Source organism: Carcharodon carcharias, chromosome 17, assembly GCF_017639515.1.
Source record: "Carcharodon carcharias isolate sCarCar2 chromosome 17, sCarCar2.pri, whole genome shotgun sequence".
Taxonomy (NCBI): domain Eukaryota; kingdom Metazoa; phylum Chordata; class Chondrichthyes; order Lamniformes; family Lamnidae; genus Carcharodon; species Carcharodon carcharias.
The window spans coordinates 60,522,072-60,550,022 of NC_054483.1; the positions used below are offsets into that span (position 1 = coordinate 60,522,072).

At 44.5% G+C, this 27,951-nt stretch overlaps 3 protein-coding genes across 6 annotated transcripts; 2 read left to right on the plus strand and 1 right to left on the minus strand.

Moving 5' to 3' along the window:
* Nucleotides 1-279: 279 nt before the first annotated feature.
* On the minus strand, nt 280-822 carry LOC121289643 (histone H2B type 1-A-like). Its single transcript, XM_041209269.1, has one exon. The coding sequence runs from the start codon at nt 820-822 to the stop codon at nt 400-402; it is 423 nt and encodes a 140-aa protein (XP_041065203.1). The 3' UTR covers nt 280-399.
* On the plus strand, nt 712-5,599 carry LOC121289838 (interferon-induced protein with tetratricopeptide repeats 5-like). Of its 2 annotated transcripts, XM_041209728.1 has the most exons (3): nt 1,224-1,319; nt 1,528-1,651; nt 3,907-5,599. In XM_041209728.1, the coding sequence occupies exons 2-3, from the start codon at nt 1,557-1,559 to the stop codon at nt 5,351-5,353; spliced, it is 1,542 nt and encodes a 513-aa protein (XP_041065662.1). In that variant the 5' UTR covers nt 1,224-1,319; nt 1,528-1,556; the 3' UTR covers nt 5,354-5,599. The 2 variants fall into 2 exon arrangements, with proteins under 2 accessions (XP_041065661.1, XP_041065662.1); XM_041209727.1 differs by lacking the exon at nt 1,528-1,651 and having other exon boundaries at nt 712-1,319.
* Nucleotides 5,600-11,465: 5,866 nt separating this feature from the next.
* On the plus strand, nt 11,466-27,767 carry LOC121290127 (interferon-induced protein with tetratricopeptide repeats 5-like). Of its 3 annotated transcripts, none has more exons than XM_041210328.1 (3): nt 11,466-11,520; nt 20,626-20,752; nt 26,037-27,767. In XM_041210328.1, exons 2-3 carry the CDS (start codon nt 20,748-20,750, stop codon nt 27,481-27,483), a joined length of 1,452 nt encoding a protein of 483 aa, XP_041066262.1. In that variant the 5' UTR covers nt 11,466-11,520; nt 20,626-20,747; the 3' UTR covers nt 27,484-27,767. The 3 variants fall into 3 exon arrangements, with proteins under 3 accessions (XP_041066262.1, XP_041066260.1, XP_041066261.1); XM_041210326.1 differs by lacking the exon at nt 11,466-11,520 and adding an exon at nt 12,046-12,138 and having other exon boundaries at nt 20,629-20,752; XM_041210327.1 differs by lacking the exon at nt 11,466-11,520 and adding an exon at nt 20,959-21,081 and having other exon boundaries at nt 20,617-20,752.
* The last annotated feature ends 184 nt before the right edge of the window (nt 27,768-27,951 follow it).

The window sequence follows — 27,951 nt, forward strand, 5'->3', positions numbered from 1 at the left end:
CTTCTGGGAAGGTTCTCTGGAGGCCATGGCCCAAGAGGTTAAGAGAAGAGGGCAGGTTTCCATAGGGGAAGAGACAGATCACCCTCTCTCCACCATTCCCCAATCTCCATCTCTCCCGAGTCTCCAGTCTGCCTCTCACCCCAAGCCCTCAGTCCTATCGCTCCTCCTAAGCCTCTATTCTCCTCGAGTTCTGATTCCCCAGTCATGCCCGCTTAACCTCAGCATCACCACAATATCAGAGACCACCGGATTTCATAGAGACGCCCCCCCTCCCCCATTTGAGAAGCGCCCCATTCCCCGATTTCAGAGCTCCCACAATTCTGGCCTCCTGATAAACAACAGTTCCACACAGTGGCTGCTGTCTGTGGCGATAGTCAATACTGGAGATGCCACTGAGCATCAGGCGGAGAGTTTATACTCTTTAGAATGATCGGTCGAAGCGGAGTTGGTGTATTTGGTGACTGCTTTAGTGCCCTCGGAGATGGCGAGTTTGGCCAGTTCCCCTGGCAGCATGAAGTGGATGGTGATCTGGATCTCCCTGGCCGAGATGGTGTGGCGCTGGTTGTAGTGAATGAGGTGCAAGGGCTCGGAGGTGATGCCTTCGAAAATGTGAACAACGAAGGAGTTCATGACACTCATGGCCTTGGACGAGATCCTGGTGGAAGTGTGGTCCTGGATCAGCAGCCTGTACACATAAAAGGAATAGCTCTGCTTGCGAGAGTCCGTCCGCTTCTTGGGCAGCTTCTTGGTGACTTTAGTCAGTGACTGTGTTAACGCCTTGTGGAACGTGCCGCCCTTACGCGCAACCCACACCTCAGGCATTCCACTGGCCTTAGACCAACTCAAGTCAGCTCGGGGTGAGTTTACGGTGTCGCTGGATACATCGCTAGGGGAAATTGAAATGATCTGCCGGCTGCTGGAGGCTTTGCTCCCAGGGCAGAAACTCTCAATTCTCTCAGTTCCCAGTCATTCCAGGATGCTTGGGAAACTATTCTAAGCTCTAATTTTAACCCTGAGCACAAGCAGGAATGTTCTTCACTGACAACCAGGCACAAACCGCTGCAATTCCCTCCTGCCGCGCCCAAACTCCCCCGTCACCATTTTATCTCCCAGTTTTGAGGAATGGGCGGCGTCTATAATCATTTGAGAAAAAGGCTGTGCTCAAATTCACTTCCCAGTTTCAATTTCCAGTTTCACTTTCAAGCAGCAATTCCTCAAAATCACGTGATTCCAGAAGCTATAAAAATATCTGAGGAGCCAAGTTTTATCCAGTGTTCCACTGCAATCAAACTCGGTACAACCCAGATCAGCATCATGAGGTTAGTGATCGCAACACTTTACACAGCATGATTACATGCCTTGGCTGGTTAAATAATGGTGACAGTGATGTCCCAATATTAGTGGGGAGATAGGACTTGGGGGCAGGTTGGGGGACAGCGGGTCATGACACACACTATAGTGGATGTGAGAATGACTGATGTCTACCCGGATTCCTCATCATTTTACTTGCGTATTTCATATTTTCAGCGCCTGTTAGATGGGAGTGAAGCGGACTCATGTGGCGTGGTTTTACCGTGAATATTGAAAGAGCCAGTTCACACGCGGGCAATGGGGGAGCAGGTTTGCACTTCGCTACATTGCGTTGGAAGAGGTACACACCAAATTATGGACTGAAGGAGGACAAAGGCTGCAGCCAGGTCTAATGAGGCGCCTCTGGATGCCTTTGGAATCCTCCGAGCAGCGCTTGTTACTCCAGCCCCTCTTGTCTTCGCTGCTGTGCTTTGTTGAGAATAACCTTTATCTCCCAGTAACCACTCACAGGGTCCTGAAGAGATGCAGCACCTGACATTCCTCCAGGGATAAAGACATCATGTAGCTGCCTGGGAACCAGCACAAACTGGCAAAATGTGCTTCCTGTGATCACAGACCAACAGGACACTCAGTCTCGAGTGGAAGCCCTTTCTATACAGGAATCTGGCTAGCTGGTCTGTTGGTGCCCAGGTGCCTCTGTGGATCCAACTGATGATCCCCTGGACCTGAAGGAATCCATCACTGGTGACAAAGCCCAATGCCCTCTATGCCTACATTGGTTCCTTAGGCCTTCCTTTGCCAACCTCAGCTCCCCAGGTGATGCCAGCTTCCCCACATCCCTCGCAAGAGTGTCAGCACTCACTGTTCACAATTGCAACCCTGTCAGCACCAGCAATGCCAACGCTGTGTAACTGTCTGAGCAGCTGAGCAATATTCCCTCTTTCTTAAATATGTTGACCATTAACCCCCATGACTCCCTGATGTTTCCCAGACACTGCATGTTCCTCCCAGTTAAAAATTCTGCTGTTCAGAAGCCACTAAACAAGCTTAAAAATGAGTTCGACAACCAGTTAATTTGAGGCTTTTCTGTCTCCCCCAGCCCCCACTCCCCCAGCCTCCCTTGGAAAATCACATTGAATTCCAGAGGTGCCAGACTCCAGTCACACCCCTCAAAAGTGATTCTCAATGCACACCTGCACACCACCTCTCCCCCATGGGCAATTGAAAATCCAACCCTTTCTCCCCATTCTATCTCCAACGGGGAACAGCCCTCCCTCCCAGTGAGAATGCATGCTGTAATCCGAGCTAAGTTTCAGGGGGTGGCAGTGTGGAGCTATTAGTTGCACAGGTCATTACTGTCCAAATGGGGTGTACGTTTTTCTAAAAGTCATATGCAGGAATCTTCAAGTGAATGCTGTCTTACAATGATATGCATAATTTTTAGGGGGTGTGGGCATGAAGGGGAACTGATTTATGATAACCAACTCAATCAAATTTCATGTGAGAAGAGGTAGCATAATTTTCTGGGAGCTCAGAATGCTGGGAGAAATGGGGAGTGGGGTCAATTTTAAGGTATGGACGCAATGAATGTAGGACCCCAGGATCTGGAAATACCTAGAGGCAAGTCTTGGAGCTTTCTAGGATAATTAATTGGTTAGCAGGTGGGAGACAGAGAGTTGGGGTAATGGGTGTGTACTCTAATTGGCAGCAAGTGATTAGCGGTATCCTCAGTGATCAGTGCTGAGGCTCAGCTTGTCATTATAATTATATATCCATGACTGGGATCAAGGAATAGAAGGCTATGTGTCCAAGATTGTTAACGGCACTTTGATGGGTGGCACAGTAAATAGTGCAGATTGGATTAGAGAACAGCAAGGGACATTGAATGATTAGTGAGTGGCAGATAGAGTTCAGTGTGAGGAAATATGAGATTATGCGTTTTGAAACTAAGAACCATCAGAATATTGTCTGAATGGTTATATGTATACAGTTGCTAAATCTGATGGACAAATAGAATAAATAATCAGAGATGTTAATGCATTATTGGCCTTTATCTCAGTGGGGCTAGTGCACAAAGGATACAAGTTATGCTGCGATTGCTTAAAGCTTGAGGTAATACAAATGTTCTTTACACAAAGATTAATGGAAATCTAGAACACTGTACCCCAGGAAAGCCAATTGAAAATTTCAAAAGTGAGATTGATAGACATTTGTCAGGTGGGGATATGAGGAGTTATGGAACCAAGGGGTAGTGGAGTTGAGATAAGGATCAGCCGTAATTTCATTGAATAGTGGGACATGTTCTTGTCTATATTCCTATTAAGGGGTGATCTCAGATTTCAGCGAGCACTCATCAGCCAGTTGTTAATTTTCGCTTGCCTCTTGGAGCATTACTGCAATCCAATGGTTTTTCCTCTACCTGAGGGATGTGGGGCAGGTTAAACTGCAATGGAATTGTTCCATATCCACCTGCTCTGACCCGCACACCTACTCAGCTGTTCAGGCTTTGCCACCATTGCAACACTGATATTGCAAAACTAACAATGTCAGAGCGATATATGCAGAAAATAGGTTTTGTTTTGTGTTTTCTTGCAGCAAGAAGGATTCCTTGAAAGCAAAACTCAGTCTGCTTCAATGTCACTTCACGTGGGCTCCACAGAAAGAAAACATTGACTTGGATGATATGAAGCAAAGATTGGAAGATACAATAGAGACTGCTGTGAAGTATCAAGCCAGGTCCTATAATCAACTCGCTTTTGTAAACTGTCTGCAAGGAAACTATGAAAAGGCAATTCAAAACCTGCAGGAAGCTGAAAGATTTCTGAGGGAGAATCATGAAGATGAATTTGAAAAAAGAAGCATCATCACCTATGGAAACTATGCCTGGGTATATTACCACATGGGACAACTGACAGAGGCTCAGTCCTACATCGACAAGCTGGAGAGGATTTGTAAAATATTTCATAATGCCTCTCGTTATACAGCAATGATCCCTGAAGTATATGGAGAGAAGGGTTGGGCACTGTTGATATCGACCAGGAAGTATTATGATGAGGCAAAGGAATGTTTTGAAAAGGCTCTGGAGGAAGACTCTGATGACATTGAATGGAATGCTGGCTATGCAATTGTCCTGTTTCGTCTGGAGGGGTTTTCTGATGCTCCAAAGAATGCTGATTCCAGTCAATCAATGAAGCAGTTGAGACGTGTGCTGGAGCTTGATCCCAATGACTCTGTTGCCATGGTGCTGTTGGCTCTAAATCTCCAAGAGTTCAAGCAAAAGGAGGAAGCCTTCACATTAGTTGAACAAGCATTGCAGAAGTCCCCCGATCTCCCATATGTGATTCGTTATGCAGCAAAATTTTTGAGAAGGGAAGGATCTGTGGAAAAATCTTTGGAGCTGTTGAAGAAAGCATTGGAAATTACCCCCAACTCTGCCTTCTTATACCACCAAATCGGTTTGTGTTACAAAATCAAGCTGATATCACTGATCAAAAATCCACACAGCAGAATCTCTAGAAATGCTGCTTTTCAACAGAAAGCTGAATTGATTAATCAATGCAAGTACCATTTTGAAAAGGCATTTGAGCTTCGCCCATTAACATTTGTTATTGCACAGCTAGATTTTGCAACCATCTGCTCAATAAATGGAGAATATATCAAAACAGAGGAAATTTACAGCAAACTACTGGAAATAGAGGGTATTCATCCTGATAATAAACAGGCAATACATACACACATTGGGTTATTTGAACTGCATCAAAAAAGATCGGAATCAAATGCCATCACACATTTTCGGGATGGACTTAAAATCAAAAGTGGCTCAAAGGGATGGCGTATATGTTGCACAAACTTGAGAAAGATTGCAACGAAACAAATTGACAGGAATCCAGAAAACAGCAAGGCCTTTGGTCTTCTTGGATTCATGCACCAGTTGGATGGGGAGAAGTGTGAAGCTATTGAATGTTTTGAAAAAGCATTACAGATTGATTGTGACAATGAAGAATATCTAAGTGCACTTTATGAATTACGTCTTTCTATCTAGCTCAACAATGATGTTCCCAGCTAAAGCTAAATACAGTGCAGTCATTTCCACTTTGGTCCCAGTTAGGAACTTTGGTATAATGATGCTTGAAATTCTGCTGATTAAGATTACAGTTCAAGTTACTGCTGAACTGTGTTGCATAATTGCAAACATGAAGTATTGCGGTAACCAATGTATTGAGTCAGTGTAATAAAATGGAATTGCCTTTTATTCTTTTGCATAATAAATAATCAGTGATACATTGAAGAGTGATAACCTAATACATTTCTTTACGACAGCGAAAATGGATTTATCATGAATAATAAGCATTTCAAGAGTCAAGTTCTTCACCTGTGAGAAATCTGTTTTAAAATCAGTGAAAATGACGAAAAAAGTCTACATGATCTATGAACAAGTTTGGCAGTTGCTCATCTGGCTTATTTAATATAAACTGTTAATGTTTTCATTCTAATCAATCATTTTCTCAATGCACGAAGATCCATGAGTGCAGCTCCCACGCACATTACAACCCCATTTATATGAATGCGATTTTCCCTCCATATTCGAAATAACGCATGAAAGATAATTTTCTCTTTTTTTCTCAGTAACAAACTGCCTGCCACTCCCTGATTTTCAGCCTCTTCAATGTGAGCGCTTAAATTCCATTGTGTGGCTTACAGTTAAAGTAGAGAAAAATGGATTAAAATGGTCAAAAATTAAAGGCTTCTAGTAGCAGTTAGAGATTTTTCAGCTGGAAATGTTAATTTGCTGTAATATCAGAGACTGAATATTAAATAACCAAAAAAACGAAAATGCAGTTACAATTTTATTTCTGTCATTGATCTGTGGTACTGCTGACAATGATCTTCATAGTCTGGTCAACTGCATCAGATCTGTACAGAATGTTCAGACCAACCTTTAACACTGGCAATAAATTTAACAGCTGTTGTTTGTGGGGTGAACCATGGTACCTGGCCTGCTTGACATTGTCATAGTCCTATTAGGGGAAGATTGAGAGAGGAATGGTTGGGAAGGACCAGAGGATTTGGGTGCTGGAAGAAGTTAACATTGGGAGAGGCCTTATGTCCTTATTTAGACCTACTGGAAAAGCAGCACATGGAAAAGGTCAGTCTTTCTCTGGAGGTTTTGTTTCTGTTATGTGCAGTGTTGGAATTTACTTTAAACATATTGGAGGATGTCTGGTCCCTATGGCACTGTACTACTAATAAATCAACATCTTCAGGATCTGGATTCTGGATTTACCGACAAGAGGAAGCATCCTCTCCAAGTCTACCTTGTCACTACCATTCAGGATCTTATATACTTCAATCAATTCAGCCCTCACTTTTCTAAACTCCAGTGGGAACATGTCCAGTCTGTCTAACCTTTCCTCATAAGACAACCTGCTCATTCCAGGTATTAATCTAGTAAACCTCCTCTGAACTGCCTCTAGTGCATTTATAACCTTCCTTAAATAAGGAGACCAAAAGTGCTCACAATGTTCAAGATGTGGTCTCCCCACTGGCCTGTACACTCTACAAACCCTTCAAATGAATCAACAGCTTGATTCTATTGATCTGAGGATCTGCTGAGAGATGATAGGCTCTCCCATCCAGAGCTTTCATTCAGATCTCAGCCTCTGTCACTGGGAGTCTCGGGGTCCCCGAACTGTCAGCTTCACCAACCCTTCATCAAACCATCTGAGTCCCTCATTGGCCAATACAGAGCAGCTTGGACAACACCCAGGAAAGAACGTTTGAAGGATAATGTCACCACCTCAGTGAAGGGAAAAGTAATAGAGCATGGAAGGATAAAGGATATAAAAATAATTAAAATAGATTCAAAATACTAAAACATTAAGCTGCAGATACAAAGGTCTGAATTGCCAGGATCTATTGGGATCAGCTGGCAACTCGGAAGGGCCAGAATATTAGGGTGGAATTCTGCTATCATCACAGTGCCCAATTTTATTTTATTCTTTCACAGGACATGGGCGTCACCAGATAGGCCAGCATTTTTAATGCCCATCCCTAAATGCGCTTGAGGAGGTGGTGGTGAGCCACCTTCTTAAACTGCTGCAGTCCATGGGGTGCAAGTAGACTCACAGTGCTGTTAGGGAGAGAGTTCTAATATTTGGCCCAGCAATTGTCAAGGAATAATACATTTCCAAGTCAGGATGGTAAGTGGCTTGGAGGGGACCTTCAGGTAGTGGTGTTCCTGTTTATCTGCTGGAAGTATGGAAAGAGCAGGAGGAAAGAGAGAGCAGGAGCAGAGGGAGAGCAAGAGCAGAGAGCGAGCAGGAGCACAGAGAGAGAAATAGCACAGGGAGTGAGCAGGAGCATGGAGAGAGCAGGAACACAGACAGAGTAGGGGGACGGATAGATCAGGATCACAGAGTAAGAGCAGGAGCACAGAGCGGAAGCAGGACCAAGGAGAGAGCAGGAGAATGGGGCTGGCAGCTGCATGGAGAGACCAGGAGCACGGAGAGACCAGGAGCATGGAGAGAGCATGAGCATGGGGCAAGCTGGAACATGGAGAGATAGCAGGCCATGGAGAGGCATCAGGAGCATGCAGAGAGTGCAGGAACATGGAGAGAGCAGGAGGAGAGTGAGATCAGGAGCATGGAGAGAGCAGGAAGACAGGAAGAGCAGGAACATGAAGAGAGCAGCAGCAGAGAGAGAGCTGGAGCATGGAGAGCACAGGAACACAGAGAGAGCAGAAGATTGGAGAGAGCAGGGGAACAAGGGGTGCAGAAGCATGGTGGGAGCAGGAGTATGAAGAGAGCAGAGGCAGAGACATAGAAAGCAGGTGCATGGAGAGACCAGGAGCATGGGAAGAAGAGGAGCAGGAAGAGAGCAGGAGCACAGGAAGCTGGAGAATGGGGAAAGCAGGAGCATAGAAGCAGCAGAAGCAGGGAGAGAGCAGCAGAACTGTCAGATCAGCAACACAGAGAGAGCAGGAGCACAGAGAAAGTGAGAGCACAGATATAGCAGGAGCGTAGAGAGAGCAGGAGCACAGAGAGAGCAAGAGCACAGAAAGAGCAGGAGCAGAGAGAGAGCAAGAGAACAAAGAGATCAGGAGCACAGAGAGAGTGAGAGCACAGAGATAGCAGGAGCACAGACAGAGCAGGAGCACGGAGAGAGCAGGGGCACAGAAAAAACAGGAGCACAGAGAGAGCAGAAGCACAAGCAGAGCAGGTGTACAGAGGGAGACCTATAATGTGGAGAGAGCAAGAGCACGGAAAGAGAGCAGTAACATGGAGAGAGCAAGAATACGGTGAGACTGCAGGAAAATGGAGCAAAGAGAAAGGGCAGTAACATGCAGAAAGCAGGAACACGATAGGGCAGAAGCATGGGGGGGGGGGGTGTGCTTCAGAGCACAGAGAAAGCAGGAGCTTGGAGGGAGTAAGAAAACAGGAGAGCAGGTGCACAGAGAGTGTAGGAGCAGGAAGAGAGCAGAAGCATGGAGAGATCAGGGGTACAGAGAGAGCAGAAGTAAGGAGAGAGCAGGGGCATGGAGGGAGCAGTACCACAGAGAGACAGCAGGAGCATGGAGAGAGCAGGAGAAAGGAGAGAGCAGGTGCATGGAGACAGCAGGAGCACAGAATGAGCTGGAGCACAGAGACAGAGAGAGTAGGAGCATGAAGAGAACAGGACCACGGAGAGACCAGAAGCACCGAGAGAGCAGGAGCATGGAGAAAGGAGGAGCACAGAGACAGCGGGATCAGAGAGGGAGAGCAGGAGCATGGTGAAAGAGCAGGAGCATGGAGGTAGAGCAGGAGCAGGGAGAGAGAGCAACAGCATGGGGAGTCAACAGAAGCATGGGGAGAGCAGGAGCAGGGAGGAACAGCAGGAGCATGGACAGAGATCAGGAACATGGAGAGAGCAGGAGAATGGAGATAGCAAGAGCACAAAGAGATCAGGATCACAGAGATAGAGCAGGAGCACAGAGAGGGAGCAGGAGCTGGGAGAGAGCAGGAGCACAGAGCAAGCATCAGCACGGAGAGACCAGGAGCACGGAGAGAGCAGGAGCACAGAGAGACAAGCACAGAGATAACAGGAGCAAGGACAGAGGGCAGGAGCATGTAGACCAAGAGCATGGAAAGACCGGGAGTACAGAGAGAGAGCAGGAGCAGGGAGAGAGAAAGAGCAGGGGCATGGAGTGTTTGCAGGGCCATGTAGGGAGCAGGAATACCAGGAGAGCAGGAGCATGGAGAGAGCAGTCACTCGGAGAGAGCAGGAGCACAGAGAGAGCAGGGGCATGAGTAGAGTAGAAGCACAGAGAGAGAGGCATGAGTAGAGAAAAAGCACAGAGAGAGAAGGAGCACAACGAGAGCAGGAGCACTGAGAGAGCTGTACCAATTTATGGGTTTGGTTAAGATGAGATGACTCCATGATGCAGCATTGACTCAATTTCTTGTGTCACTTTTATTAAAAGTGGGTGTGGATCATCCTTTGGGGTGAATAAACACACTGGTTTTGCATCTGGTCTCAATGTGATGTGATGGGAAATTTTCAGCTTCCCCAGACCTCCAAATAATTGTAGGATCTCTGTTCACAATTGTGTCTGTCTTTCTGGGTTTCTGAGTTCATCAACTTCATAGATGAGTTGTAGATCTGTACAACCTTTTCGGCTTAACAGCGAATAACATTTGCTTTGGAGAATGTACAAAGCTTTAGAGATTTCTCTTCCTTTGTACTGAAGTTTCGCAGTCAGCTGTCCCTTGACCCTTAAGTGAATGCCTCCTGGACCTCGGGTTCATATGGCTGCAGGGATTCTTTCCATACCTTCTTCTCCACTGTTCTGTGTCTGAAAGTACTGAATCTCCTGTTCAGTATCTAATTTGAGATTTGCTTTATACCCATTGACCATAATGTCTACACTCCAATAGTTCCCATTAGATCCTGTAATTTCTCCCAAGAATGACATTTCATTATATTTTTCATCTGCAATTCCCTGAATACTACATGTTTAATTGGTTTCTACATGATTTCCTGCATTAGGAACTTGTTGCTGCAGTATGCAGATTTAAAATTTCCTCTCCCCTTACAAGAATGGCACTCTGCATTTCTGGCAGGACATTCTTCATGTCAGTGCAAACTTTTTCCACCACAGCGGGAACACTGAGTGACAGAGGCTACTCTTCACTCTTTCGGTATTTTTGAATAGTTAGCAGTTACTTCTGCATCCAAAAAACTGCATTGTGTCCATCGATTGTCTCCATGAGATCTCCTTATCACCTCAAATAAGTAGATGATATTGTTTTTGAACTTCTGACTGCCTAGTTAACTGCACAGGCTTTGATAGTGTCAAATCCTCCCTTGACTGCAGAAAATCTGATCAAGGCCCTCTAAGACTCCTACAACAATGGGACCCCAAATTAATTCATCTTTTACATCTCCATACTCGCAATTCTCAGCAAATCAACATAAATCATTAATGAAAGAATCTACGCTCTTGCACTCTCATTGTTTATTGAGTTTCATCCTTTCTACAACATTGTTCCTTCTAAGACTGAAGAAAAGTGTCAAAGGATTTTATAGCCTCTTTATATGTCACTATTGCTTCATTTATGCCCTTTATGACCATCACATTGTCTGCACTACTGCGTATGACATATAGAAGAGTACTGACCTGTTCTCTATTAGTCTTCACTGTTAATCCTGAAGCTGTTCCATACCTCGTAAACCTACGGTGCCAGTTCTACCTCTTCTCATCTTTATCCAAGCCTTCCACCTGGTCAAAATACTCAAGTAGAAGTAAGATTTTCACCATGGCTTTCTTCACTCTAGCCTTTCTTCAAGTTCTGTTGCCATTTGTCCCACGCTGTAATTGTCCCCAGGGCCTAGTAGAAGGGGTTGCAGATGATGCCAAACACTAGGTCCCAGGGTCTGGGGGGCCCCAGCTCATTGCTGTAAATGCAATTTCTTGTTGTCCCCCAGCCTGGGCAGCCAGAGGCAGAGCTGCAGACCTGAAAAACTGACATAAAAAAAATCAGAACCTTCTTCCCAGGAGTGTTAATTGTTTAAAAATCCAGTTTTTCAGGTCAATTTCACTGTCTGCTGCTATTGCTGCTTCGACCTTCGGGCAGAGATCATGATTTCCTTTTCTCTTTGAAAAGCCTGCCAGGAAACAGAACTTGAGGGTCAGCAACAGCAGTAAGTGGAAGTTTTCTTGCTTGAAAAATGGTAAGTGAATTCTTTGCTTTGAGCCAATTCGATGCTTGGTGGGCAGTGGCAGAGAGGGATGGTCATAGGAGGTTGCGGGGAGATTGGGGCGGTGTTGAAGGTATATTGGATGTGGGGAGGTTGGGTGGCTTGAAGTGTGGAGTTTGTTGGGGTGTTTGAGGGGTGAGGATGGTTCTGGGTGGTGGGAGTTTGGGGATGTTGGTGACATTAGGGGTTATGAGGATGGAAGGATTAGGGCGCTGGGCCATGGTGGATGTTTGCAGTGTTTGGGGGTGGGGGTTGGTGGTTTTGGTGGAGGAGGTGGGGGTAGGTTGGAGATGTTTGGGGTGGGGGTGGCTGGGGGCATTGGAGAGGTATTGTGAGTTTGGAGGTTGTTGTGGGGGGATTTGGGTTTGGGAAGTGGGGTGGCAGCTGTGTCATGGGCAAAGGTTGGGGTGGTCAATTTTGCTGTTGGAGTTTCTTACCTAATACTTACACTTTTCTATTTTAGACTGCAAATTCACATTGTACAACATAATTTGTATGACAGCTTCCGGGGGAAAGGGAAACAATCCAGCTCTTGAGTTAAGACTGCACTGAATTTATGTACTATGTATCATTCTTCTCTGAAAAATTCAGGTTAGCAATTCACCCTACATTTTTCCCTGTAGACATCTGATTGACAAATCTGGGGATAGTGCCTTTAGCATAAAAGGGACAAATGCTATTTATGGTATATTGTGGGTTGTTGCCAGAAAATCCAGAATGATACGATCGTGTTAGCCACAGAGTTGAATTATAGAAGCAATGATTTCTTTGTAGCCACTTTTCGAACATCAGTTGATTGCTCAGTGATTAATTATCCTAAAGGAATCAGCATTGGGCCTCCAATTTTGCCATTGCTATAGTCACCCTGTCTACTGCATGTACGTGTAATGAAAGAAAGATAAAACCTACATTTATACAGCACCTTTCACAGATATCTCAAATCACTTTACAGCCAAATACTTTTGAATTATAGTTATTAGTGTAACGTAAGCTATGTTATCAAATGGCAGAGTAGGCTCAAGAGGCTGGATAGCCTACTCCTTCTCCTAATACGAATGTTCCCATATCATTCTGGATGGATGAGATGAGCTGGACTGGATGGCCTTTGTCAGCCATAATTCTTTTACAAACACAGGGTGGTATTATCATGTTTGGAGTTCTGTTTATTTTATTGCTAACGGAACTTTACTGTGAGCAGGCTTTGTGGGATGAAATTTCCAGGACAGGGGTACATATCAGGCTCAAAGTGAATCAGTAACCTCTTTTGCACAGCATAAGATTCTTAAGAGTCTTTTCCATTGACTTTAATCTTGTCTTTTAGTCTACTTACCTATTATCCCACTCTATCTTGGTGCTTTTTAGAATTTTTTGAGGAATGAGATGCAATGATAAGTTTGGTTGTATCATAGATATTGAGAAAATATTGTGGTGTGAAGAAGCAATCAGCACAGTCTTAAGACTAAACAATCAAGAAAACACAGAAACAATTGTGAGCCATTGAGTGTTTGTCCTCTAGCCTCTTAAAAGTTGTGTCGTAGAGAGACACCTGAGGATTCCACTGCTTCTCACTGACAGTAAAGGCCTATGTTGTTCAATCATTCCACTTTGTTGCTCAAGGGTCATTTGATCTTCTACCCTGTCAGATTACTGACAAAATAGAATCCAGTTGTATCCCTTCTATGAAATAATTATATTGAATAATATTATGCACATAGACAGGAGAAAGTCTTCTAATCCTTTTACAAAATGGAAAAGATCTTTTGCAGTTTATCTGGGTTACAAGTATTGAATCTTTCCTCCAAGTATGAATTTTACTGTTATTGTGTTCATACAGTGCAATGTGCAGAACAGGTTAATGGGGGCTGACAAAATCACTGAAATGCTGTTATCATCTGCACAGTGTTATATATAGCTAAAGGATATTTTCCTATTAAATTAACAATATTGCACAATGCTGTTAAATGTCATATTTGTATTCTCTGCTTTGTTTAATATTTGCGGTGGGGTCACCTATAGGGCACACTCAGACTAACACTGCATTATGTCATTGCTGCTCTTAAAGTTAATGACCCATTCTGCATATATATCGGACATTGTTTGTAACCAGATGCCAACAAAGGGTGAAGGGTAGTGGCTCTGCCACCTTCCCACCTCCACCCTGATTAAGTCTGTGGCGAGAAGGCCCATCGGTGGCGGCCTTCCCATCCCACTGCCAATTAATGTCCAATTAACGGCCTCTTCCCATGGTGTTTGTATTCAGCAAAGGCGGTGGGTCTGTCACCACACTGGGAGCAGTGCAGGTTGCATGTGGTCTCTTGGGGAGAGTCCCCTGTTCAAAGGCACTCAGTGCCTGATCAAGGGAGCCAGCATCAGAAGGTGTGAAGGGGTGGGCCCGCTGAGAGCCATGCCTCTGCCCTTCTGCTGACCCCCTACATCCAGCCTCCCCCAAAAATCCCATTTGCCATTTCTCAGCTTTGCCTGGGATGCTCAGTGATTCCAGGTCTCCTTGTGGATGTTTTTCCCACACTAGCCATGAGAGCTGCCGAACTCTGATTAGCCAGCAGCTCTCATTGGGTCTGTTCCCGATGCTTTCTGCTTTCTGTTCCGCGAGGTCCTGATCCCGTAAAAGACCCACAGGTGGCCTGTTAATTACCTGACTGGCTGGTAATCTGGCAGCCCTTCCGACAAGGAGGCAGTGTGGGTCCCTTGCGAACTCTCCAGCCAGCGGTCAAGGCCCCCATCACCTCCATAAAATTCCCCCCATCATGTCCGAAAACATGAAGGGATTGCTAATAGCATTGGTTTGAAGTGTTTTTGAAGATTGCAAGATAGAGACAAACTGATGTTGAAGGACGACATCTCCTTCTGAAGTGCAGAGATTTGAGCAGATTTTTTAATTGACATTTATGGGATGTGGGCATCGCTGGCTCAGCTAGCATTTATTGTCCATTCCTAATTGCCCTTGAGAAGGTGGTCGTGAGCTGTCTTCTTGATTCACTGCAGTCCCTGTGGTGTAGGTACACCAACAGTGCTGTTAGGGAGGGAGTGACAGAATTTTGACCCAGTGATAATCAAGGAACCGTGATATATTTCCAAGTCAGGATGGTGAGTGACTTGGAGGGGAACTTGCAGGTGGTGGTGTTCCCATCTATCTGCTGCCCTTGTCCTTCTAGGTGGTATTGATCGTGGGTTTGAACGATGCTGTCCAAGGAGCCTTGGTGAGTTTCTACAGTGCATCTTGTAGATGGTACACACTGCTACCATTTTTCAACAATGTTGAAGGGAGTGAATGTTTGTGGAAGAGGTGTCAATTGAGTGGGCTGTTTTGTCCTGGACGGTGTCAAGCCTCTTGAATGTTGCGAGAGCTGCACTCATCCAGGCAAGTGGGGAGTGTTTCATCACACTCCTGACTTGTGCCTTGTAGAAGGTAGACAGGCTTTGGGAGCCAGGAGGTTAATTACTCACTGTAGGATTCCTAGTCTCTGACCTGCTTTTGTAGCCACAGTTTTTATATGGCAAGTCCAGTTCAGTTTCTGGTCAATGGTAACCCCCCAGGATGTTGATAATGGGGGATTCAGTGTTAGTAATGCCATTGAATGTCAAGGGACGACAATTAGATTCTCTCTTGTTGGAGATGGCCATTACCTGGCACTTAAGTGGAGCAAATGTTACTTGTCATAGGTGTTGCTGATTTGGACATGGGTTTCTTCAGTATGTGAGGAGTCGCAAATGGTGCTTAAAATTGTGCAAATCATCAGCAAACATCCCCACTTCTGACCTTATGGTGGAAGGAAAGTTATTGATAAAGCAGCTGAAAATGGTTGGACCATGGACACTACCTTCAGGAACTCCTCAGCAATGTCCAGGAACTGAGATGACTGACCTTGAACAAGCACAACCACCTTCCTTTGTGCTTGGTATAACTCCAACCGGCAGAGAGTTTTCCCCCGATTCCCACTGGCTCCAGATTTGCTAGCACTCCTTGATGCCATGTTCTATCAAATGCAGCCTTAATGTCAAGGGCAGTCATTCTTACCTCACCTTGGGAGTTCAGTTCTGTTGTTCATGTTTGAACCAAGGCTGTAAAGAGGTCATGAGCTGAGTGGCCCTGGCGGAACCTAAACTGAGCATCAGTGAGCAGGTTACTGCTGAGCAAGTGCTGCTTGATAGCAATGTTGATAACCCTCCCCTCTGTCTCTCTACTGATGATTGTTATGATCCCAGCTGATGTTACTATTGGATAAGCCTAATCCCAGGATGGAACCCAGCATGATAGATCCTAACTTTTATTTTTTGTTTAGATATGTGGAGCATGGCTACTGAAAAGTGTCACAGGAGTCAGCTGATGAACATTTAACAAAAGAACAAACCATTAGTAAAAAAGAAATGAGGAACTATAGTACAACACTCCTTCACCCACAACCTATAACTTCATATAACCTATATACAGGTTTGAAAGGATAACACAAGTTACCAAAGCTATCTTATACTCTAATGTTCACTGTAAGTACACAGCCCATGTAATCCAAAAGGCAACCTGCGGTCAGACATAGCATTCTCTGAAACCAAGTGACAGATACCACCCAAAACAGATCTCTCCTTAACACCCTCCCATGCACCCCCACCTCACCCCCAACAGATGCTTGTCACACCGCAAGCCAAGCAGTCACACCAAAATCCATCTTTCACACAAGGGTTTTCAATCTCCATTCTCTAAGAACTCATTTCGGAATCTTCTCCCAAAGAACGCTTTCTATCAGACATCCTCTGCAAAGTTTGACCTCCAGGGTTTTGAACTCTCCTTCCAATGTTCTTCCCTTGGATCACCATGTGCATTCAAACTTCCTTCCATGCTCTCTCTCTCAAATGCTCTGCTGTGCCAACAGCACCCTACTGTTGCACATGCCCACAGCAAAGAGTTACAGACCTTCAGTTGTCTCTTTGGACCTTTAGGCTTCTTGCTTTAAATCTGCTTCCTGCAGCTTTCTTCTCCTTAAGCCTGAAGCATGGAGCCTTCTCCTCTGCTCCATTCTTTCAGTTCCACAGATTCCTCTCCTTTCTTTGACTATAACGTGTTCTTGGGGCCCCTCCTTTCTATCTCACTCCTTGTCCTTGGGACCGTTTGGTTCTTTTGGGAAATCTACTCTCTCTGCAAATCCCTCTCCCAGTAGACCGCTGACAACTTGGCATTTCCCTTGAGGTTCAGAGCTTACTTGACATTCACTGTTAGTTTAACTTCAGAGCAACTCATCAAACATTCTGAAACTTACTTCCCTCCAAAGTCTGCTGGTAAGTCAGTTAGAGAGAGAGTCTTAAACTGCTCCCTTCCGCTTACAGCATAATGACCAACTGACTCAAACTGCTTTCGGTTTCTCTGTCTGTGTGTGTGTGTGGGTGGGTCTCCCTCTCAGCACCCCAGTTACTGGGCAACAGCACAGTTTGTCTACTCTTATTTGCTTTAACATTCCTTCAAGTCTCGTAAAAAACCTCATTAGAAATGCAGGCATCTTTTAAAGTTAAACTAAAACTCAACTCCCTTTCTTAACAGACAAATACAGAAATACAAATCAAACTTAAACATTAAACATTATTCTTCACACACCCAGATACACATATAACTTACTTAAACTATCCCGATTTCCGAACATGGTCGAGAGTAAACTGCTGGGATGGTAATTGACCTGGTTGGAAGAGGAGCGGGAAATCCGAGGGAGGATGGGGGAAAACCCGAGGGAGGAGGAGGGGGAGGTTTGAGAGAGGAGGGTGAGAATTCAAGGGAGAAGGGGGGAATCTGAGGGAAGAGGAGAGGTGAGTTCGAGGGCAGAGGACAGGGTTATCTGAGGTAAGAGGTGGAATTCAAGGGAGGGGGAGGGGAGGGAGGAGGGAAACCGTGAGGAGCAGGTGGAAACCGAGGGAGGAAGAAAGGGAATCAGAGGAAGCAGGAGGGGGACTTGAGAGAGGAGGAGGGGTGAATCCGAGGGAGGAGCAGGGAATCAGAGGAAGGAGGAGGGGGGAATCTGAGGGAGGGGAAGTGCTAAGGAAGGGGCAAAGAGGATGCAACTGAGAAGAGGAGGGATGAGGACAACGGAAAATGGAAACCAAGGAAGAGAAAACCAAGGGAGGGAAGAGGTGGAACCAAGGAAAAGGAGAACTGAGGGATGGGAGAGGGGGAACTAAGTGAGGGAAAATTGGGAACTGAGGGATTTACTCTGGAAGTTTCCTGTTAACTGGTTGCTGATAAACTTTTATTGGCTTTCTGCCAGCAAGAAACCTCCTCCAAGGACAGAGCGGGGAGACAGCATGGCATCCTTCTCTGCAATTTTTCCAGCCACCATCTCCCACCTCTGAATCCTTGGGAAAAATCGCCCCATATGTCGAAGGAACTTTGATTCAAACAATCGTAACTCACTAAAATGTCAATAGCAATACTGACAACAGTCTGATTCCCCTCATATTTATCAGTATAATACAACAGCTCCCTGATAGTCCATTTACAACTGCTAATAGTCGGTATAATGCCCTGATACCCTGTAACAAATAATAATCCTATAACCTGGTGATATTCAACATGAAAACAGAACACAAATGCCCCGAAACTGCACAAGCTGAGAGCGAGGATCACCTGGGTAAAACACTATACAGCTACCCTGCTCTGTTTAACAGGGGAGGTGTCCTCAGGCTGCAGGAGCGGGTGGGATAGAATCTGAAATTGTTTGCTGCAGAAAAGAAGACCCATCAATCGAGACACATCATAATACAGTAAAACAATCAAGTCAGAGGGAATACAGATGCATTAAGTTTCAAGGGAGCAAGGCAAGGCTGGATGGCCCCTACTTTAATGCCGGGTGAGTTAAGAGTGAGGATTGACACGTGGAATTGTGATATAGTAGCCATCACAGGGATGTGGTTGAGGGAAGGGCAGAGTTGGCAGCTCAACATTCTAGGATATAGAATCTTGAGGCACAACAGGGGAGGTGGTAAAAGAGGAGGAGGCATTGCATTATTAGTTAAGGAATCAGTTACTGCAGTAAGAAGAGATGATATCTTGGAGGGGGCATCAAATGAAGCTTTGTGGGTAGCTCTTAGGAATTTAAAAGGGACACATTGTTAGGTGTTTATTATAGAGACCCAGGTAGACAGTGGGAAATTGAGGAGCAAATATGTGCACAGTCCGCAGAGGTGCGTAAAGCATTAACAATAGTATAATTATATGAGGTGATTTCAACTTTCCCAACATTAATTGGGATAGACATAGTGTTAAGTGCTTGGATGGAGTGGAATTCTTGAAATGTGTACAGCAGAACTTTGTAGGTCAATATGTAGAGGGTTCAACAAGGGATGGCGCAGTGCTGGATCTAATTCTGGGGAATGAAGCCAGAAAGGTAGCTGAGTTAATGGTGGGGGAGCATTTTATTGATAGCGACCACAACATGGTACAAGTTAAGCTTGTTATGGACAAAGAAATAGACAGGTTGCAAAAAAATGTGTTGGATTGGGTGAGTGTATTTCAGTAAAATAAGGCAGGATGTAGTCAAGGTAGACTGGGAACAGTTACTTGTGGGGAAATCTACAGAAGAGCAGTGGGGGGCATTCAAAAAGGAAATGGGGAGGGTACTGGCTCAACATGTTCCCTCTAGGGTGATAGAAAGAAATAACAAGCCCAGAGAACCATGGAAAGCCAGAGATATTCAGGATACGGTGAGAAGGAAAAGAGAGGCCTTTAGCAGGTTTAAGGGGAACAAATCAGCAGAGGCATTAGTGGAGTACAGAAAGTGCAGGGTGGAGCTTAAGAAAGCAATTAAGAAAGCAAAGAGGGGATATGAGAAAGCTCGAGCTGTAAAAGTAGGGGAAATCCCAAGATATTCTATAAGTATACTAATGGGAAGAGGATAACCAGGGAATGAGTGGTGCCCATTCGGGACCAAGGGGACAATCAATGGGTGGAGCCAGAGGACATCGCTAGAGTGTTGAATAAATACTTCACATCCATCTTCACCCAAGAAAATGAGGATGAAGGTATGGAACTCGAGGAGAGAAACTGCGGGGTTCTTGAGCAAATTGATATAGGTAGTGACATGGTATTGGAGGTGTTGGCAGGTTTAAAAGTGGACAAATCTCCAGGTCCGGATGATTTGTGTCCCAGACTGCTGAGGAGGCAAGGGAAGAGATCGCAGGGGCACTAACCCAAATTTGTAATTCCTCACAAGGGGACACAAGTACAAGATGAGGGGCAGAAGGTTTAGGGGGAATGTGAGGAAAAACCTTTTTAACCAGAGGGTGGTGACAGTCTGGAATGCTCTGCCTGGCAGGGTGGTGGAGGCAGGTTGCCTCACATCCTTTAAAATCTACCTGGATGAGCACTTGGCAATCATAACATTCAAGGCTATGGGCCAAATGTTGATAAATGGGATTAGGTAGGTAGGTCAGGTGTTTCTCATGAATCAGTGCAGACTCGATAGGCCGAAGGGCCTCTTCTGCGCTGTGTGATTCTGTGATTCTGAGTGTCACTCTGACACAGAGAGTGCGAGAGAGAGCGCACTCCAATCTAGAAGGAAAAAAAAACAGTAAAATCTGGGCAAGAAGATTAATGCTCCGAACTACTCTTGTTTACCTTAAAATGGAACAGGAGTAAAACTGGGTAATAAGAGTTCTGGTCCAAACTGTTTTTTCCTTCTGGGAAGGATCTCTGGAGGCCATGACCCAAGAGGTTGAGAGGAGGGGGCAGGTTTCCATGGGGAAGAGACGGATCACCCTCTCTCCATCATTCCCCAATCTCCATCTATCCCGAGTCTCCAGTCTCCCTCTCACCCCAAGCCCTCATTCCTATCACTCCTCCTAAGCCTCCATTCTCCTCGAGTTCTGATTCCCCAGTCATGCCCCCTTAACCTCAGCATCACCACAATATCAGAGACCACCGGATTTCATAGAGACGCCCCCTCCCGCATTTGAGAAGCGCCCCATTCCCGTCGCGATTTTATCTCCCAGGTTTTGAGGAATGGGCGGCTTCTATAATCATGGGAGGAAAAGGCTGAGGTCAAGATTCACTTTCCAGTTTCAATTTCCACTTTCACTTTCAAGCAGCAATTCCGCGAAATCATGAGATTCCCGAAGCTATAAAAATATCTGAGGAGCCAAGTTTTATCCAGCGTTTCACTGAGCGACTACCTGCAATCAAACTCAGTACAACCCAGATCAGCATCATGAGGTTAGTGATCGCAACACTTTACACAGCATGATTACATGCCTTGGCTTGTTAAATAATCGTGACAGTGATGTCCCAATATTAATGGGGAGACAGGACTTGGGGGCAGGTTGGGGGACAGCGGGTCATGACACACTATAGTGGATGTGAGAATGACTGATGTCTACAGGGATTCCTCATCATTTTACCTCCGTATTTCATATTTTCAGCGCCTGTTAGATGGGAGTGAAGCGGACTCATTGGCGGGGTTTCACCGTGACTATTTAAAAAGCCAGTTCACGTGCGGGCAATGGGGGAGCAGGTTTGCACTTCGCTACATTGCGTTGGAAGAGGTACACACCGAATTATGGACTGAAGGAGGACAAAGGCTGCAGCCAGATCGAATGAGCCGCCCCTGGATGCCTTTGGAATCCTCCGAGCAGCGCTTGTTACTCCAGCCCATCTTGTTTTCGTTGCTATGCTTTGTTGAGAATAACCGTTATCTCCTAGTAACCACGCACAGGGTCCTGAAGAGATGCAGCACCTCCAAGGATAAAGGCATCAGCGTAGCTGCCTGGGATCCAGCACAAACTGGCAAGATGTGCTTCCTGTGTTTACAGACCAACAGGACACACAGTCTCGAGTGGAAGCCTTTTCTATACAGGAATCTGGCTAGCTGGTCTGTTGGTGCCCAGGTGCCTCTGTGGATCCAACTGATGATCCCCTGGACCTGAAGGAATCCATCACTGGTGACAAAGCCCAATGCCCTCTATGCCTACACTGGTTCCTTAGGGCTTCCTTTGCCAACGTCAGCTCCCCAGGTTTTGCCAGTTTTCCTACATCGCTCGCAAGAGTGTCAGCACTCACTGTTAACAATTGTAACCCTGTCAGCACCAGCAATGCCAACTCTGTGTAACTGTCTGAGCAGCTGAGCAATATTCACTCTTTCTTAAATATGTTGACCATTAACCCCCATGACTCCCTGATGTGTCCCAGACACTGCATGTTCCTCGCCGTTAAAAATTCTGCTGGTCAGAAGCCTCTAAATAAACTCAAAAATGAGCTCGACAACCAGTTAATTGGAGGCTCTTCCTGCTCCCCCAGCCCGCACTCCCCTAGCCTCCCTTGGAAAATCACACGTATTCCACGGGTGTCAGACTCCAGTCACACCCCTCAAAAGTGATTCTCAATGCACACCTGCACACCACCTCTCCCCCATGGGCAATTGAAAATCCAACCCTTTCTCCCCAATCTATCTCCAACAGGGAACAGCCCTCCCTCCCAGTGAGAATGCATGCAGCAGTCCCAGCTAAGTTCCAGGGGGTGGCAGTGTGGAGCTATTAGTTGCACAGGTCATTACTGTCCAAATGGGGTGTACGTTTTTATAAAAGTCACATTCAGGAATCTTCAAGTGAATGCTGTTTTTCAATGATATGCATAACTTTTGGGGGATGTGGGCGTGAAGGGGAACTGATTTATCATAACCAACCCAATCAAATTTCATGTGAGAGGAGGAAGCAAAAGTTTCTGGGAGCTCAGAACGCTGGGAGAAATGGGGAGTGGGGTAATTCATAGGGTATGGAAGCAATGAACGTAGGATCCCAGGATCTGGAAATACCTAGAGGCAAGTCTTGGAGCTTTCTAGGATAATTAATTGGTTAGCAGGTGGGAGACAGAGAGTTGGGGTAATGGGTGTGTACTCTAATTGGCAGCAAGTGATTAGTGGTATCCTCAGTGATCAGTGCTGAGGCTCAGCTTGTCATTATAATTATATATCCATGCCTTTGATCAAGGAGTAGAAGGCAATGTGTCCAAGCTTGTTAACGGCACTTTGATAGGTGGCACAGTAAATAGTGCAGATAGGATTAGAAAACTGCAAGGGACATTGATAGTAGGAGATGAAAAAAGAGGGATGGTAGCACTAATGGTTAAAAAATCAATTCCAGTTGTGAGAAGGGATGATATACTAAATGCGTCAATGGACGAGGCTTTATGGATTGAGCTTAGAAATAAATAAGGGGCAGTCACACAACTGGGAGTATATTACAGACTCCCAAATAGTGAAAGGGAGGTAGAAGAATAAATATGTCGGCAAATTTCTGCTTGTAAGAACAAGAGGGCAAAATTAGTAGGAGACTTCAACTGTCCTATATCAACTGGGATTCAAACAATATAAGGGGCACTGAAGGAGAAAAATTCATGTAGTGTGTCCAGGAAAATATTTCAACCAATTAGTGACAAACCCAACGAGAGGAGATACAATTCTAGACCAAGTCTTGGGGAATGAAGAAGGGCAAGTGGGTGAAGTGACAGTTGGCGACCATATCGGGGACAGTGATAACAGTTCAGTTGGATTTAGCATTACCATAGAAAAGGACAGAGATAAGGCAGGAGTAAAAGCCTTGAACTGGGGGAAGGCAAATTTTGCAGAAATGAGAAGGGACTTGGCTGAGGTGCACTGGACAGAACTGCTGGAAGATAAAACAGTGGAAAACCAGTGGGAAGCACTAAAAAGCGAGATCCTAATTGTACAAAGTAGACACATCACCTACAAAAATAAGAGTGGTGCTGCCAAATCAAGACCTCCCTGGTTGTCTAGAAGAATACAGGGGAAGACCAAACAGAAGAAGAAAGCGTATGATAGGCACAAAGAACTAAGCACTGCAGACAGCCTAGACAAATATAGGAAGTGCAGGGACAAAGTAAAAAAGGAAATAAGGAGTTCAAAGAGCGGGCATGAAAAAAGATTAGCAAGTAAAGTTAAAGATAACCCAAAGATGTTTTACCAATACATTAATGCTAAAAGGTTAGTTAAGGAAAAAATGGAACCTATCCAAGACGAAGATGGAAAATTGTGTGTAGGTGCAGAGGCTGTGGGAAGGGTTTTGAATGAATATTTTGTCTCCGTGTTTACAACGGAAAGGGAGGATGTAGATATAGTGGTCCAGGAGGAACACTGTGAGATATTGGATGGGATAGTCATAAAGAGAGAGGAACTACTCGAAGGGTTGAAACCCTTGAAAGTTGATAAGTCACCAGGGTCAGATGGATTGTTTCTGAGGCTGCTGAAGGAAGTCAGGGAGGAGTTAGCAGATGCTCTGAGGATGATTTTCCAATTTTCACTAGATACAGGGAAGGTACCGGGGGACTGGAGAAATGCAATTGTAGTTCCATTATTTAAAAAGGGATCAAAGGAAATGCCAAACAATTATAGGCCAGTTAGTCTTACATTGGTGGTGAGCAAATTAGTAGAATCAACCCTGAGAGATAGCATTAACTGTCATGTGGAAAGGCATGGACTAGTCAGGGATGGTCAGCATGGATTTGTTAAAGGAAGATCTTGCCTCACAAATTTGATTGAATTCTTTGAGGAAGTGACAAGAAGGGTTGATGAAGGTAGTGCAGTAGATGTTGTGTACATGGATTTTAGCAAGGCATTTGACAAGGTCCCTCATGGCAAATTGGTCAGGAAAGTAAAAGCCCATGGGATTCAGGGTAACGTGGCAAACTGGATAAAAGGTTGGCTTTGTAACAGGACACAAAAGATAATGGTCGATGGATGCCCTTGCGTATGGAAAGTTGTCTCAAGTGGTGTTCCACAGGTCTCGGTGTTGGGACCCTTGCTGTTTGTGTTATATGTTACCGATTTGGACGTGAACGTGGGGGGCACGATTGGGAAATTTGCAGATGACACAAAGATTGGCCAAGTAGTGATAGTGTAGAGGATAACCATTATCTCCAAAATGATATAGATGGGGTTGGTGGAGTGGGCGGTAAAGTGGCAGATGGATTTTAACATAGAGAAGTGTGATGTCATACATTTAGGGAGGTCAAACAATTACAGTGATTACAAAATAAATGGGAATTTACTAAGAGGGTTAGATGAAGTGAGAGATCTTGGCATACAAGTTCACAGGTCCCTGAAGGCAGCAGTTCAAGTAGACAAGGTTGTAAAGAAGGTATATGGAATGCTCTCCCTCATTGGCAGAGGTATAGAATATAAAAGTAAGGATATAATATTGGAATTGTATAAAACATTGGTGAAGCCACAACTGGAGTATTGTGTGCAGTTCTGGTGACCACATTACAGGAAGGACGTAATAGCTCTGAAGAGAGTGCAGAGGAGGTTTACAAGAATTTTTGCAGGGTTAGAAAAGAGTAGCTATGAGAAGAAATTGAATAGGTTGGGGTTATTTTCCTTAGAATAAAGGAGGCTGAGAGGTGATGGTATTGAGTTGCACAAAATTATGAGGGGAATAGATAGATTGGGCAGGATGAAATTGTTTCCCTTGATGGAGAATTCTAGAACCAGGGGACATAGATTCAAGATAAGTGGCAGAAGGTGTAGGGGGAACATGAGGAAGAACTTTTTTTCGCAGAGGGTAGTGGGTGTCAGGAATGCACTGCCCAAGTTGGTGGTAGAGGCAGAAACTTTAAACTCTTTTAAAAAGTACCTGGATCTGCACCTGAAGTGCTGTAAGCTGCAGGGCTAAGGGCTGGGTGCAGGAAGGTGGGATTAGAAAGGGTACCTGGGTGTCCTCGGTCTGGTATGGACAAAATGGGCCAAATGGCCTCCTTCTGTGCTGTAATTTTTCTATGGTTCTATGCTGGATTAAGTGAGTGGCAGATAGAGTTCAGTGTGAGGAAATATGAGGTTATGCGTTTTGAAGCTAAGAACCATCAGAATATTGTCTGAATGGTTATATGTATACAGTTGCTAAATTTGGTGGACAAATAGAATAAATAATCAGAGATGTTAATGCATTATTGGCCTTTATCTCAGTGGGGCTAGTATACAAAGGATACAAGTTATGCTACAGTTGCTTAAAGCTCGAGGTAATACATATGTTCTTTAGGCAAAGATGAATGGAAATCTAGAACATTCTCTCCCAATGAAAATTTCAAAAGTGAGATTGATAGACATTTGTTAGGCAGGAATATGAAAAGTTATGGAACCAAGGGGTAGTGGAGTTGAGATAAGGATCAGCCGTAATTTCATTGAATAGTGGGATAGTTATTGTCTATGTTCCTATTAAGAGCTGATCTCAGATTTCAGCGAGCACTCATGAGCCAGTTGTTAATTTCCGCTTGCCTTTTGTAGCATTACTGCATTCCAAAGGTTTTTCCTCTATCTGAGGGATGTGGGGCAGGTTAAACTGCAATGGAATTGTTCCATATCCACCTGCTCTGACCCGCACACCTACTCAGCTGTTCAGGCTTTGCCACCATTGCAACACTGATATTGCAACACTAACAATGTCAGAGCGATATATGCATAAAATAGGTCTTGTTTTGTGTTTTCTTTCAGCAAGAAGGACTCCTTGAAAGCAAAACTCAGTCAGCTTCAATGTCACTTCACGTGGGCTCCACAGAAAGAAAACATTGACTTGGATGATATGAAGCAAAGATTAGAAGATTTAATACAGACCACTGTGAAGTATCAAGCCAGGTCCTATAATCAACTTGCTTTTGTAAACTGTCTGCAAGGAAACTATGAAGAGGCCGTTCAAAACTTACAGGAAGCTGAAAGAGTTCTGAGGGAAAATCATGAAGATGAATTTGAAAAAAGAAGCATCATCACCTATGGAAACTATGCCTGGGTATATTATCACATGGGACAACTGACAGAGGCTCAGTCCTACCTCGACAAGCTGGAGAAGATTTGTAAAATATTTCATAATGCCTCTCATTATACAGCAATGATCCCTGAAGTATATGGAGAGAAGGGCTGGGCACTGTTGATATCAACCAGGAAGTATTATGACGAGGCAAAGGAATGTTTTGAAAAGGCTCTGGAGGAAGACCCTGATGACACTGAATGGAATGCTGGCTATGCAATTGTCCTGTTTCGTCTGGAGGTGTTTTCTGGTGCTCCAAAGAATGCTGATTCCAGTCAATCAATGAAGCAGTTGAGACGTGTGCTGGAGCTTGATCCCAATGACTCTGTTGCCATGGTGCTGTTGGCTCTAAAACTCCAAGAGTTCAAGCAAAAGGAGGAAGCCTTCACATTAGTTGAACAAGCATTGCAGAAGTCCCCCGATCTCCCATATGTGATTCGTTATGCAGCAAAATTTTTGAGAAGGGAAGGATCTGTGGAAAGATCTTTGGAGCTGTTGAAGAAAGCATTGGAAATTACCCCCAACTCTGCCTTCTTGTACCACCAAGTCGGTTTGTGTTACAAAATCAAGCTGATGTCACTGATCAAAAATCCACGCAGCAGAAACTCTCACAATCCTGCTTTTCAACAGAAAGCTGAATTGATTAATCAATGCAAGTACCATTTTGAAAAGGCATTTGAGCTTCGCCCATTAACATTTGTTATTGCACGGCTAGATTTTGCAACCATCTGCTCACTAAATGAAGAATATCATGAAGCAGAGGAAATTTACAGCAAACTACTGGAAATAGAGGGTATTCATCCTGATAATAAACAGGCAATACATTCACAGTTTGGGTTATTTGAACTGCATCACAAAAGATCGGAATCAAATGCCATCACACATTTCTGGGAAGGACTTAAGATCAAAAATGGGTCAAGGGCATGGCATATATGTTGCATAAACTTGAGAAAGATTGCAACGAAACAAATTGACAGGAATCCAGAAAACAGCAAGGCCTTTGGTCTTCTTGGATTCATGCACCAGTTGGATGGGGAGAAGTGTGAAGCTATTGAATGTTTTGAAAAAGCCTTACAGATTGATTGTGACAATGAAGAATATCTAAGCGCTCTTTGTGAATTACGTCTTTCTATCTAGCTCAACAATGATGTTCCCAGCTGAAGCAAAAGTCCCAGTTAGGAACTTTGCATAATGATGCTTGAAATTCTGCTGATTAGATTACAGTTCAAGTTATTGCTAAGCTGTGTTGCATAATTGTAAACACAAAGTATTCCAGTAACCAATATATTGAGTCAGTGTAATAAATAGAATTGTGTTTTGTTCTTTTGCATAACAAATAATCAGTGATACATTGAAGAGTGATAACATTTTATTACTCCAGCAAAAATGGGTTTATCATGAAAAATAAACATATCCATAGAGTCAGGTTCTTCACCTGTGAGAAATCTGTTTTAAAATTAGTGAAAACTATGAAAAAAATCTACACGATCTATGAACAAGTTTGGCAGTTGCTCATCTGGCTTATTTAATATAAACTGTTAATCCTTTCATTCTAATCAATCATTTTGTCAATGCACGAAGATTCATGAGTGCAGCTCCCATGCA